The 13,743-nt window shown below is 48.9% G+C and overlaps 1 protein-coding gene across 1 annotated transcript; it reads left to right on the forward strand.

The window, feature by feature from the left end:
• Nucleotides 1-7,394: 7,394 nt before the first annotated feature.
• Nucleotides 7,395-9,488, forward strand: LOC103650635 (amino acid permease 3). The gene is made up of 3 exons (XM_008676200.2): nucleotides 7,395-8,231; nucleotides 8,315-8,457; nucleotides 8,553-9,488. Exons 1-3 carry the CDS (start codon nucleotides 7,511-7,513, stop codon nucleotides 9,186-9,188), a joined length of 1,500 nt encoding a protein of 499 aa, XP_008674422.1. The 5' UTR covers nucleotides 7,395-7,510; the 3' UTR covers nucleotides 9,189-9,488.
• Nucleotides 9,489-13,743: the final 4,255 nt, after the last annotated feature.

Below are 13,743 nucleotides of genomic sequence, written 5' to 3' on the forward strand. Positions count from 1 at the left end.
CTTCTGAAGGTCCAGCTTCAGCAAGAGTGTGGGCCATCCTGGAGTCACTAGTTTTCCTTGAATCTTTAGCCTGCGTGCTAAGAGCTTCGACAGAGGCAGGAGCTAATGTTTTTATGGACTCCAGAATAGCATCTAGCACGCTAGCCATTCTCCTTTTCCTTGGGGTCGCTGCAGGAATGCTTGATGGCTTCGGCAGTCCCATTGCACACGATAGACTCAGTGCCCTCAACTATTCTGCCGACTTCTCTAGTTTCGGCTCTTCGGTCGGATTTGTACTAGCTTCAATTGGCATAGCATGACCCAGTTCTGTGGCAGGAGCAACCCCTTCACTTAGCTTCGGCACATTGGCCGTCTCAATGCGCCTGGGTCGGTGCGTCAAAACTTTAACCTTCTTCGACCTCGACACACTAGAAGATGCCGAGGTAGCAGCTTTCCTTTTCTTCCCTTGCTTTCGCATGGGAAAGCAGTAGTCTGGGTACACAAACCCGATAACATCAAACACCCTATTCAATCTCTTCTTGCCCTGAGCACCGAAGGCAGTTGTCATAGCTTCGTCTTCGGCCTTCGAGTACGCTCCAAGCAGCTCATCGCTACTTGCCTCTATAGCATCTAGCCAGTCATCATTCGGTTCATCAAACTAGCTTCTGTATCGAAACGTATACTTCAGATAGACTAAACCATTTTGACTAGAGCCAGCGGCAGCCTCCTTCGGCATTTCCCATCCGTTTGCAAGTAGCCACACTCTGTAGGCGATATGCTCTTGGACCAAGTCTCTTGTGCTGATATAAGTGCACACTGTGCTGAAAGCTACCTAGCATGCTTGCACGTCATTCCCAAGTGCAATGAGTGACCTCCTGATGCCGAAGCGAGATCATATAGGGCACCGAATAATCCCTTTTATATCCTCCCTCTAACTTAGGTCAATCTTCACATAAAACCATTCCTGCATCCAAGAGCCTGGCCACTTTTTCCGAAATGTTGGCACAAGATAACTGGCCTCAGAGTGGGACACGAAGTTATAGCAGTCGAAGTTATTGTGGTATTGTTCCTTCCTAGTTGCTTTCGTCTGATAGGATAATTCATGAATATTACAGAAGCACCTGGCGTTTGGCTCTAACCCTTGGCTCCTCATGGCCCATATAAAAACCCCTACTTTGATAAAAGCTTCGGGGGTAAGTTGATGAAGATAAATTTCAAAAGTTTTTAAAACTTCGACCAACATCTTATCCAGGGGAAACGAAGTCCAGCTTTCATGAAGCTTCTGAAAATCACCACTTCGTCAGCTTCGGGAAGAGGAACAATATTCTCCCCTTCAGCCCTCACGATAGAAATATCATGAAAGTATCTGCCTCTAATCGCTTCGATATGCCCTTGTTTAACAGTCGACTTTCCGAAAACAATGTGGCTCGGCCTCCATGGCCGGTCTTCGGCATCTTCATTTCTACTTTCTACGTCAAAACTCTCACTATCGCTGGAAATTTCAGATAATCCAGTCAGCATCTCATTGGTGTTTTTCTCCATGTTGGTTTTCTCCATAGCTTCGTAAAACCTGGCCATTCCGGGGTCAGTAATCTTCTTCTCCTCAATCGTTTAGACGATGGTTGCTAAAATGCCAAAGCTCAAAATTTAATCAAACTCGACGAAGCAAGGAAGGTTAATATGGCAAACACAGTGCAAGGAGCTAGATAGCACGAAAAATACTCACGACACAGGTCTCTATATATACACTCAGAACCCCGCAGCATGGTGGGTCCCACGGGTCAGAATGATTCGCTATTCTAGCGAAGGGAAGGTGTTTTTTCAGACCTTCGGCAAAAGGCCTTCGTTCACGTTGTAGTCTAAATTTGTTACAAAGAAACAAATCAATACTGCGAGGGGCTACTGTTGGGGGCCTTCCTCTCCTGAAGGTCCTCAAAAACGTGACTGACCATATGTTTTTAGTATCACATGGATTATTACAGGGGGGCTTCGGCTTCGGGATGAAGGTTTTGTCTCGTGACAGGGTGAAGATATAACCTGAAGGTGATAAGAATAGACAACGGAGCTATAAACGTAGAGCTTCGACTTGACGTTATGACGAAGACCAAGTATGATGAGGACCGAAAAGGGACAAAGACTATCCAATCCTTAATGATTCATGTTATGGTTATAGATGAATGTCAAGGGCATAATTGTACTTTCACTCGGTCTACGTCCTGTGTCTATAAATAGATGAACAGTAGCACCGTACTGTTCACGTCGTATTGTAATCATTCTCTTGCGCCTTCACCTTCGAGCAAGCCAAAAGTATCATTGCAATGTTAATATTGTTAATATGCATACATGTTTTATGAAATACAAATATGTATGAATTAATGAGATACAGTCACTGTTTTCAATCCTTTCAAATTCCTATTCACGTATAAAATGATGAAGGTATGTCCTTCTTGACCTTCGTCTGATGAACGTTATACCCATGTGGAGATAATGGTTCGGAAGACGAAGGTCCGTAATAATTAACAATTGTGTTGCCTTGTTCTTGATATACAACATTTGAGAACAAGTGAACAACAGCCCACAAGACCACCCTTAGCTCCGCCTCTACTTATGGGCCGGAGGGGGATTTTGGAGGATTTGGTTCTAACACGACAACAAAATCCCAATTCTGCTAGCTTTTCCCTTGCTGCTTCGTCGGTGTGCGAGTAGAGTATAGTGTCGTACGAGAGCTCCCTGCCACCAAGGAGTCCACGAGAGCTAACGTGTGCCACCCTGGCATTGAGTGCGAGCCACTCGCGTGTCATGCCTAAGTAGGCGGACCGCTTGTGTAGCTTCCAACCTAGGTCTGATGGTGGCATCTCCTGCCTCAGCCTCGATGCGAAGAAGGGGTTGGGGTCGACGACGGTGGGCCTCGTGCGTTACTACTTGGAGAACCTGTTAGATAGTGTGGGCCACATCCACGCCTTGGTGCAAGAGATAGGTACCACAGGGATTGTCGGCACCAGGACATCCGCTTTCAAGTGGCACCTCAGCAATGTATTGGCTATTGGCAAAGAATTTTTGTGATGTTGTGATCAATGATAATATATATGTTGTTTGTTTTTATTAAATCATTGTGCATTAATATTAAATCGAATAATGTGTGTGCCACCGCAATGTACGACCATTGTACTAGTAGTTATCTATATGGACTGAAGATAAATCGATAAATATAGAATGAGTGATTGATGATTTGTGTGGTATCTTTATGAACTGGTAATTATATTGTTTAGTGACAGACATCTAACACTAGTATGGTGTGTGGTCAAGTGACAACTACATGTAGCTAGCTGATATCGACGACTAAAATTTGAATAACGCGAGCCGATCAAACTTAGTAAAAGGTCTAACAAATTATAAATTGGGACGGATGGAATATATTCTAATACATACTCGAAAAGATTTTCTCCCTGTATACAATATATATCCAACAATTTCCCTTATCTTTTCTGTCTATACCAACTAACCTAGATAATTAATCTATTTTCTCAACCGAACCATCCTCCTTCCGCATGCTGCACCTTCTCCCTTTCATGGCCTCCTTCTTTACCTCGCACATGCCTCTACCTCGTTGCTCGCTGATGTGTCGCAGCCTGCAATCCCATGCCTTCCTCTATTGCCTCGCTTGACGGTGTCGCGGCCTGCAATCCCTCGCATGCATTCGCGTCCACACTTGAATGTGATGCCACATCTGTATCTTCAGTCGACGGCGCGCCACAGCCTCCAATTCCTTGGCTAGCTTTGTCCCCGTGCACATTGTCGTGTCCCTTGTCCTCGAGGGCATTATCGGGGCATCCTTCGCCTATAGCTTCAAGTTCAACGACAGTTTTTGCTCATGGTGGGGAAGAGGGGAAGCTTTGTGATTCGTGAAAGTCGCCTAGAGGGGGTTGAATAGATGAAACCTGAAATTTATAAACTTAAACACAAAACTTCACTCGGGGTTAGCGTTAGAATGCATATAAACAAAATTGGAGTGTGGAAGAATAGTTCTTCTTGCTAAGAGTTGCTCAATTGATGCGAATAACTTTGGGAGCTAACTCAAATCGATTGCAAGAAAGAGAACTAGAGAGAGGGGAGAGGAAGAATCAAATCGTAAATCAAGATGAACACAAAGACACAAGCGATTTGTTTCCCGAGTTTTGGTTCCAAAGAAGTTACTCCTCGTTGAGGAGTCCACGTAGGACAGGTCTCTTTCAACTCTTTCCCTCTCTCAAACGGTCACTTAGACCGAATGAGTGCTTCTTCTTAATCTCGAGGGTCACTTAGACACCACAAGTATCACCACACACTTAGGTGTCTCTTGCTATATTTATAAGTGATGAGAGTTAGAAAGGTGAGGAAGAAAGCACGATCAAGAAAACCAAGCCAAAAGAGCAACAAGAAAATCACAATGTCACACTCTTGAGTCTCTCCAAAGCACTAATCACTAATGATCTTTAAACAAAATTATGGCACTTGGAGAGGACTTTGAAGCTTTGAGTGTGGATGGAGTGAAGTCTTGCTCTTTGCAATGAATGTGGGAGTTGTAATGCTTGGGTGCCATTGGGTGGTTGGGTGGTATTTATGGCTCCCAACCACCTTCTAGCCATTGTCAACTTTCTGCCACGCGCCGACGGTCCACACTCCTAGTCCAGACGGTTCGCCCCTGCAAGATCAACGGCTAAATTGCAACGGTTAGTTATAACAACTATATCAATGACTATAATCACATTAAATGTGTCGTTATATATAAAATAAAGTCTTACGCGGACGGTCCGATCTTGCCTCTAGACAATCTGCTTGGACGCTATAATTCATTTTACCGAACCCGGCACCTTCGGGTTGGATTCATCTTCAACGGTGAATGGTCCACGCATGAGGTCAGATGGTCCGCACTTGGTGTCAGACAATATTCACTTATCTTTTGGACGGTCCATAGTAGGAATGTGTGTTTGGCATAGTTTCTGTCCGAAGTCATTGCAGTGTCGTGGATTGTCCGTCGGAAGGGGATAGACGGTCTGAAGCCAAGTGGTATTTTCAAAAAGAGCTCTTGTTCGGGTAGTCCGTACTAGAGCCTCAGACATTTCGTGATATGCTATTTTGAGGGTTGATATTCTTGAAGAATGTTTTGAGTACCTGAATTCATAACTTAGCAAACTAGTTAGTCTCAACTGGTTGTGACGGTCGTCAATTACCAAAACAAGAGTGGAAATAGTTTTTAAGCCAATTTCCCTTTCTATTGGGCCAGCTCCAAGCATCGAGCTCTTATGGCCCAAGCTCGAACAGCCATGGTGCAGAGCAGTCCTAGGCTTGGGTTGGAGAGGAAGGGGACCGCGGCGAGGAGCGCGTTGTCGGCGACGGCGAGGACCGAGGGGGCCTCTCCATTGATGGCATTATCGACGTCATTTTGGGAAAAAAAAATATATGCATACGGGATACAAAACCACCACTTTGTAGCCCCTCACATCCATCACCAACAAGCCCAAACGAACAGAAAAAATGACCTAGCAGTCAAGTGGCAGGATTCGATTTTATTCGTGTGGGCCTGCTGGCGATGGATGTGAGGGACTGTAAAATAGTGTTTTTGCATCCCAGATGCATAGAATTTTTCCCAATTTTGGGGGTCCTCTGGTATGGATTGGAGAAGTGGCAGTGGGGATTCACAACCCGCTGCAGGCCTACCGCGCGCTCAACGCAACTCCGTGACCACCCGATGGAAGATTTAGGGCCTGTTTGATTCGTGGCTAACTGTGACACACTTTGCCTAAGGTTAGTCGTTTGAATTGAAGAACTAATCTTAGTCAGAAAAGTTAGGCAAAGTATGACAAGTTAGGCAGCAAACTAAATATGCCCTTAGCGCGTCGTCGGTTGCTCTGCAATAGTGCTTTCGGGGATCTGGCTTGCCCACACAGGTATGTGGAAATCACCCTTCCCCATTAGAGACATTATAGGCTATAGTGCTCTACGTATGTCCGGTCCGAGGAGATTTTTGGGAACCATCTGAATATGGTACTCCATGGCTAGCACACATGCCTTGAAGCGCGACAGAATCTTCGAGAGAATTTGATAAACCTTCCACACCTCCACTCTCACACATCTGAACAGCAAAAGACCGACCTCCTCCACAGTGAGAGCGTAGTGAATCTAGGAGAGTGGAAGCAAAAAAAACTGCTCCCCACACTCTAACCCTTAGGAACCACTTTACAGACTGTTTGTTAAAGATTTTTCATCAAATAAGTTCAATCATCCCAAAGAATCACTCAAAAGCATACTACTAGAGAATCAACTCTCGGAGCTACAGGATTATAGATCGAAACTATATTAAACAGACCCAAGTCATCCCAACCTAAGTATGCATGATCTGATGTACATCTATAATACCTTTCCTATGTCAAATTCGTACATATCTTACTCCAATTATATACAAAATTTCAAAATTCATTATATTTTAGCAGTAATAAAAATATAATATTTTAGCAGATTTTCTAATTTAAACTTGTCAGAAATTTTATCACCTCACACTCAAAATCTCCACTAATCCACCAAACAAATTGCATCCAGACTTAACACACTATCAAAACCAACGGTTCAAATTGTTAGATAACCCTATCTACCTTACTCAAATCTAATGGACAATATTATTTGAAGCATCCCTTTTCCTCCCCACGACCCCTCCCCCTCGCCCTCACCTGTGTCATAGTTGTCGTCGACCCCTCATCTCCTCTTCTCTTTCCGGAATCGTAGGGTTAGCACTAGCTATATGTTAGTTAGATAAACAAGCAACTACAGCTCATCATCTATATATATAGTCTCTGTCCCTACAACCAAAACAAAATAAATAAGACCATCCACGAGCAAATATACGCAGGCAGGAGGCCAAATAAATTTTGTAAACGGTTCACTATGTAAAGGAACATACGATATATTCAAAATATGAAAATGTGACAGGTAAGCTGTATGACAACTTAATTTTACAATTTAAACCTGCATTTTAAAACTAAGTTAATACATATGCAACAGATAGTTGTGAGTATCAAACACTTTAGGCATTGTTCGATTACGTGTCTATCAAAAGTGGATTGGATGTGATTGAATCTCTTTCTTTAAATAGGAGGAGATTCAATCCCCTCGTATCCACTTTAGATAAGAGGAGATTCAATCCCCTCCAATTCACTTTGATACAGACGTAACCGAACAAACTCTTATAGTATTAATTTTAGTTGTTTGACCATGTCATGGTCTGTGGTATCTATGATCGTACTTTATTAACAATGAGCTGCAAGTGAAGATACATAATTAGTGTTTATGATGTATGAACCTTCAATGGTTGAGAGATAGTGCACCAAAACATAATTACACCTCAAGCACACTATCACCTATATATAGCCTCGTCCCTCCCCTCCCGTACCCACGCAGCCTTTCCTGCATAACTGGATACCAGGCTAGCACTAGCAGCCTCCCTCCTCACTCGCAGAGCATTTGCCGGCTAGCCCGCCTAGCCGCGCTCTCCACAACGATGAGGAGGCAGAGCTCGCTAGCTCGCTCGTGCTCCTCAGTGGCACCGGCGTCGCCGCCGCCTCAAAACGGAGGAGTGAACAGCAAGCACCTGGTCCCCCCCATGGAGGTGTCGGCGGAGGCCGGGAACGCCGGTGCCGCCGAGTGGCTAGACGACGACGGCCGCCCCCGCCGCAAGGGCACGTTCTGGACGGCCAGCGCGCACATCATCACCGCCGTCATCGGCTCCGGCGTGCTGTCCCTGGCCTGGGCCATCGCGCAGCTGGGCTGGGTCGCCGGCCCCACCGCCATGCTCCTCTTCGCCTTCGTCACCTACTACACCGCCACGCTGCTCGCCGAGTGCTACCGCACCGGCGACCCCGACACGGGCAAGCGCAACTACACGTACATGGACGCCGTGCGCTCCAACCTCGGCGGCGCCAAGGTCGCCTTCTGCGGCGTCATCCAGTACGCCAACCTCGTCGGCGTCGCCATCGGGTACACCATCGCGTCGTCCATCAGCATGAAGGCCATCAGGAGGGCGGGCTGCTTCCACACCCACGGCCACGGCGACCCCTGCAAGAGCTCCAGCACGCCATACATGATCCTCTTCGGCGCTGCGCAGGTCGTCTTCTCCCAGATACCGGACTTCGATCAGATATGGTGGCTCTCCATTGTCGCTGCAGTCATGTCCTTCACTTACTCGTCTATCGGACTGTCCCTCGGAATCGTACAGACCGTCTGTAAGCTATTCATTCTTGAACCAGATATTCGGGTTGTTTAGACGCTCGTGCATGCAGTGAATCGATAGAACGAATTGTTGCAGCCAACGGTGGGTTCAAGGGCAGTCTCACCAGCATCGGCTTCGGCGCCGGCGTGAACTCCACGCAGAAGGTCTGGCACACGCTGCAGGCCTTCGGCGACATCGCGTTCGCCTACTCCTTCTCCAACATCCTCATCGAGATCCAGGTAAAGCATCCACATCCACGGCTGTCCTCTGACTTGATTCCTTCCTCTGTTCTGTTCCTTACCAAAAGCCCGGGGCTGCTCCGGTCCTTGCTCAGGACACGATCAAGGCGCCGCCACCGTCGGAGTCGAAGGTGATGCAGAAGGCGACGCGCCTCAGCGTGGCGACGACGACCGTGTTCTACATGCTGTGCGGGTGCATGGGGTACGCGGCGTTCGGCGACGACGCGCCCGACAACCTGCTCACCGGCTTCGGCTTCTACGAGCCCTTCTGGCTGCTGGACGTGGCCAACGTGGCCATCGTGGTGCACCTCGTGGGCGCGTACCAGGTGTTCTGCCAGCCCATCTTCGCCTTCGTCGAGCGCCGCGCCGCCGCGGCCTGGCCGGACAGCGCCTTCGTCTCGCGGGAGCTCCGCGCCGGCCCGTTCGCCCTCAGCCCTTTCCGCCTCGCGTGGCGGTCGGCGTTCGTGTGCGTCACCACCGTCGTCGCCATGCTGCTGCCTTTCTTCGGCGACGTGGCGGGGCTCCTCGGTGCCGTCTCCTTCTGGCCGCTCACCGTCTACTTCCCCGTCGAGATGTACATCAAGCAGCGCCGCGTGCCTCGTGGCAGCGCCAGATGGATCAGCCTCCAGACGCTCAGCGTCACGTGCCTCCTCGTCTCCATCGCCGCCGCCGCCGGTTCCATCGCCGACGTCGTCGACGCGCTCAAGGTGTACCGGCCGTTCAGCGGCTAACTTGGAAGGGACCTGTGTGTAAAACGCAGGACCGTGATCAACTCGATCGCTGCAGAAACCAGATGAGATTAAGATTACTAGGCAAGCAGAGCGAGGCGGCCTGGCGTTATTAGTTGGTTGAATTAGGCAGGATCCAGCTTTAAACATTTAGGTCTATTCCTAAAATAAGAAAGACAAAAGATAACTTTGTCCAACGATAACAGCACGAGATGTGGAGGTCAAAGCAACTCCCGCGTCAAGCAAATCAAACACACATCAGAAATGGGAAACTAGGTCTGATATCAAGTCAGCTTAAATCGACTCGGTGAAGCTCGAGGTGATTCGTTAAGATAATAAGTTGGCTCGATTTAATTTGGCTTGGCTCGTTAAAAAACCAAGCTAGAAAATTAGGTTGGCTCGATTCGTTTGTGGCCTTAAGCAGGATCACACGAGCCAAAATAAAAATAATATACATATATACATAACAATATATAATTAATTATAAACCAATTTAACACTAAAAATGAGCAATAATACTCAATTTATACCACATGAATTCAACACTAAATTAACAAAGTTGGTCACTTATTACTTCATCCAACATCAATGAAGGCTTTGTTTACTAATAAATACTAGCTCGTTGCGGCTAACAAGTTGACTCGTAAAACAAACTGAGCTAGGATGCTAGCTTAGCTTGTGATAAAATTGAAACGAGTCGAGTTGAAACTGACCACGAGTCGAACAAGCTGATGAATGATGAGTATTTTGTGTATCCTAGGTACAACAGCAAAGGCCAAAGAGGAGGGACAGTGAGAAACCAGGCACCTGTCACGATCCCACTGGAGATCGGACGTTTTGAGTGTAGATTGAGCGCTGAATAAGAACAGAACATCGCAAATGGGGTTCAGAGTTTCTACCAACAAGATACATAGTTTTAGAGAATAGGGTACAGAGTTTCAGAGAGGTAGCAGTTACGAGTTCTGTCTTCACAATCCGTATTCTTTCTCCTGCTCTCACGTTCTGCGTAGACTATCTTCAACGGTAACCCCTAAATTTTGCCCGCTATATCTCACTTTGCTTCTACGTCAGCATTCTCTCTCCCTATTTCACTTTTAATCACAACGGTTTTCCCTATTCCATCCCTCTAAACCCACCCACACAATAAAATATCATTTTCCTTACTTTTAAACAAGAGCAGAGAAGCTTCCTTCCTTCGTTCGACCATGCGAAATGTAGCGCGAGTGTCTCGCCATACGCTAGTGGCAGGTATAAAGGAACGTTGGCTTTGGAGTGAGAGAGAAGTTAGCCACGCCGTAGAGGGCAATGAAGGGGTCACGGGTACAGACTTTAGCATTGAACTGTAGCCGGTAAAGCGCTGAAGTTAGTCTTAGACCGTCTCCAACAAGCCACTGTAAACTATCCTCTCCTCTAAATTTAGCACACGTTAGCCTCCTCCACGCACCCAACAACACCCGCCAAACTGGTCGGTAAATTTACAGGGCATCACAGGCAGGGGTGGGCCTAGAGGGTAGTCTAGGTAGGCCTAGAACTACCTTGAGATTTGGCCTATAAAATGTTTAGTACTCTGCACTGAACAGTTCACTAACACCCAACGCATCTTCTACCAACCTGTCTGGCTGCACAACCGCCTAGGCTCGTCGAGGCCACAATGGGGACTCATGCATCTCTGATTCAGGGACTTCGAACTCCCAACAACAAGCAAGCACACACGGTCTCCAACCGAGACCCAAAGCCTAAGCAAATACCCTTGCCAGACGCCACCACTGCAAGGCACACAATTGTATCTTGCTCTGTTGGGGGCCTTCGGCTTACGAAGGTCCTCAAAAACAGGATTTAACAGTATTTCTGGAGTATAATGTGTGAACAGGTATCTTCGGACTCGAGACGGTATCACAGTAGGAGAAGCCCAAAATAATACGAAGGTTGATACAGCGCCGAAGATGTGAGCGGGAAAGCTTCGGCGTGGTAGCAGAAAATGAAACTGACTTAAAGATGAAAAGGCTATTCAGACCTCGGTGAATTACTATAGAATTATTATCAAATGTAAAGGGCATGAATGTAATTTTGTATGGGCTGTGTCCCGTGCCTATAAATAGGTGAACAGTACCCCCGTACTGTTCACGCTGATTTTGACATTTACTTTTGCGTCACACCTGTACTTTCATCTCCTTTCAAGCTAAAGGTACATTTGTAATTCGATGTCATCTCTGCTTCTTTGCAATAATAATAAGTTGATAATAATATATAATTATCCATGTTATCCTTCGTATTCCTTATGATTCATTCTTCTTCGTCATCATATGCTGCGTTTACGAAAGTACATCCTTCATAACCTTCGTCCGAAAATCGTTATATCCTAAGGGATATAATGCTTCGAAGGACGAAGGACTTTATCGATTAACATTTTCTGTGTTGCCTTGTTCTTAACTCATAGCATTTGAGAACAAGTCCCCAACATGCTCGATGCCCAAGGTGGCCCTTGATCGAGGGGGTGTACCCTCTGGTGCCGTTTGAGGTGGCCCCACCTTGCAGGCACCATCCTTGCCCCCAGTACTTTTGCATAAGTAGAGAGGGAGAGAACTCAAGGTCGATTTTTCTTACCGTATTCTAGCGCTTGAGCCCTTGCTTCCTTTCTCCCCCAGAAGCCCTCTTGTAGTTGGGCCTCCTCGCTTCCTTGTGCTCGCCCAGCTTGCCTACTGCACGATGGCGTGGTTCCCCATTTCCTTGATCCGGGAAAGTCGTCTACTTGGTCTAGAGAATAAAAGGGGTTCATTAGATCAAGAGAGGTGTCAGGGTGGAGATTAGGAGGTGAAGGTGAAATGCCTTGTCGGTGTTTCGACCCCGGGGGGTCCCTGGACCGACGAGTAAATTGTCGCCGCGTGCCCCAGCCCAGATGGGTCGGCGCGAGGCGGAGCACGAAGGGGGGAAGGAACAGGCAAAGGGGAAACCCGCGGCCTTCGTGTTGCCCTGTGCCCAGGTCGGGTACGCTTGCAGTAGGGGGTTACAAGCGTTCGCGTGGGAGAGCCTTGCGCGTCGGCCCGTTCTCCCGCGTGGCCAACCTTCTCGTACGAGAGCCCTGGACCTTCCTTTTATAGGCGTAAGGAGAGGGTCTAGGTGTACAATGGGGGGTGTAGCAGTGTGCTAACGTGTCTAGCAGAGAGGAGCTAGAGCCCTAAGTACATGCCGTCGTGGCAGTCGGAGAAGTTTTGGCACCCTGTTCATGTGATGTCGTGGCCGTCGGAGGAGCGCTGGAGCCCTGCGGAAGGACAGCTGTCGGGGCTGTCGAATCCTTGCTGACGTCTCCTTGCTTCCGTAAGGGGCTGAGAGCCGCCGTCGTCATGGAGCACGCGGGGCGCCATCATTATTTATTTACCGGGGCGAGCCAAATGGGACGCCGGTCTTGTTCCCCGTAGCCTGAGCTAGCTAGGGGTAGGGTAATGATGGCCCCCCTGTGACGTGGTCGGTCCGAGCCCTAGGTCGGGCGAGGTGGAGGCTCCTCCGAGGTCGAGGTCGAGTCCGTCTTCCGAGGTCGAGGCTGAGTCCGAGCCCTGGGGTCGGGCGAGGCAGAGTTCGTCGTCTTCCGGAGCCGAGGCTGAGTCCGAGCCCTGGGGTCGGACGAGGCGGAGTTCGTCGTCTTCCGGAGCCGAGGCTGAGTCCGAGCCCTAGGGTCGAGCGAGGCGGAGTTCGTCGTCTTCTGGAGCCGAGGCTGAGTCCGAGCCCTAGGGTCGGGCGAGGCGGAGTCCATCTTCCGAGGCCGAGACGGGGGCCGAACCCTGGGGTCGGGTGAGGCGGAGCTTCCTATGTCGCCCGAGGCTGGACTTAGCCGCTGTCGACCTCACTCTGGCGACTGGCACGGCAGTCGGAGCCGGGCAGGCGGCGCTGTTTTCTTGTCAGGTCGGTCAGTGGAGCGGCGAAGTGACTGCGGTCACTTCGGCTCTGTCGACTGAAGAGCGCGCGTCAGGGTAAGGTGTCAGGCGATGCTTGCATTAAATGCTCCTGCGATACGGTCGGTTGGCGTGGCGATCTGGCCAAGGTTGCTTCTCTACGAAGACTGGGCCTCGGGCGAGCCGAAGGTGTGTCCGTTGCTTGAGGGGGCCCTCGGGCGAGACGTGAATCCTCCGGGGTCGGCTGCCTTTGCCCGAGGCTGGGCTTGGGTGAGGCGAGATCGTGTCCCTTGAGTGGACTGATCCTTGACCTTAATCGCGCCCATCAGGCCTTTGCAGCTTTGTGCAGATGGGGGTTACCAGCTGAGATTAGGAGTCTTGGGGGTACCCCTAATTATGGTCCCCGACAGTAGCCCCCGAGCCTCGAAGGGAGTGTTGATACTCGCTTGGAGGCTTTTGTCGCACTTTTTTGCAAGGGGACCGGCCTTTCTCGGTTGCGTTTCATTCCGGTGGGTGCGCGCGAGCGCACCCACCGGGTGTAGCCCCCGAGGCCTCGAAGGAGTGGTTTGACTCCTTCGAGGTCTTAGCGCGTTTCGTGATGCTTCGGCCGGTCTGGTTGTTCCCTCATGCGAACTGGCCGTAGCCCGGGTGCATAGTCGTGTCCCAAGTTC

The sequence above is a fragment of the Zea mays genome, chromosome 3, assembly GCF_902167145.1.
Source record: "Zea mays cultivar B73 chromosome 3, Zm-B73-REFERENCE-NAM-5.0, whole genome shotgun sequence".
In the NCBI taxonomy this organism is placed as follows: Eukaryota; Viridiplantae; Streptophyta; class Magnoliopsida; order Poales; family Poaceae; genus Zea; species Zea mays.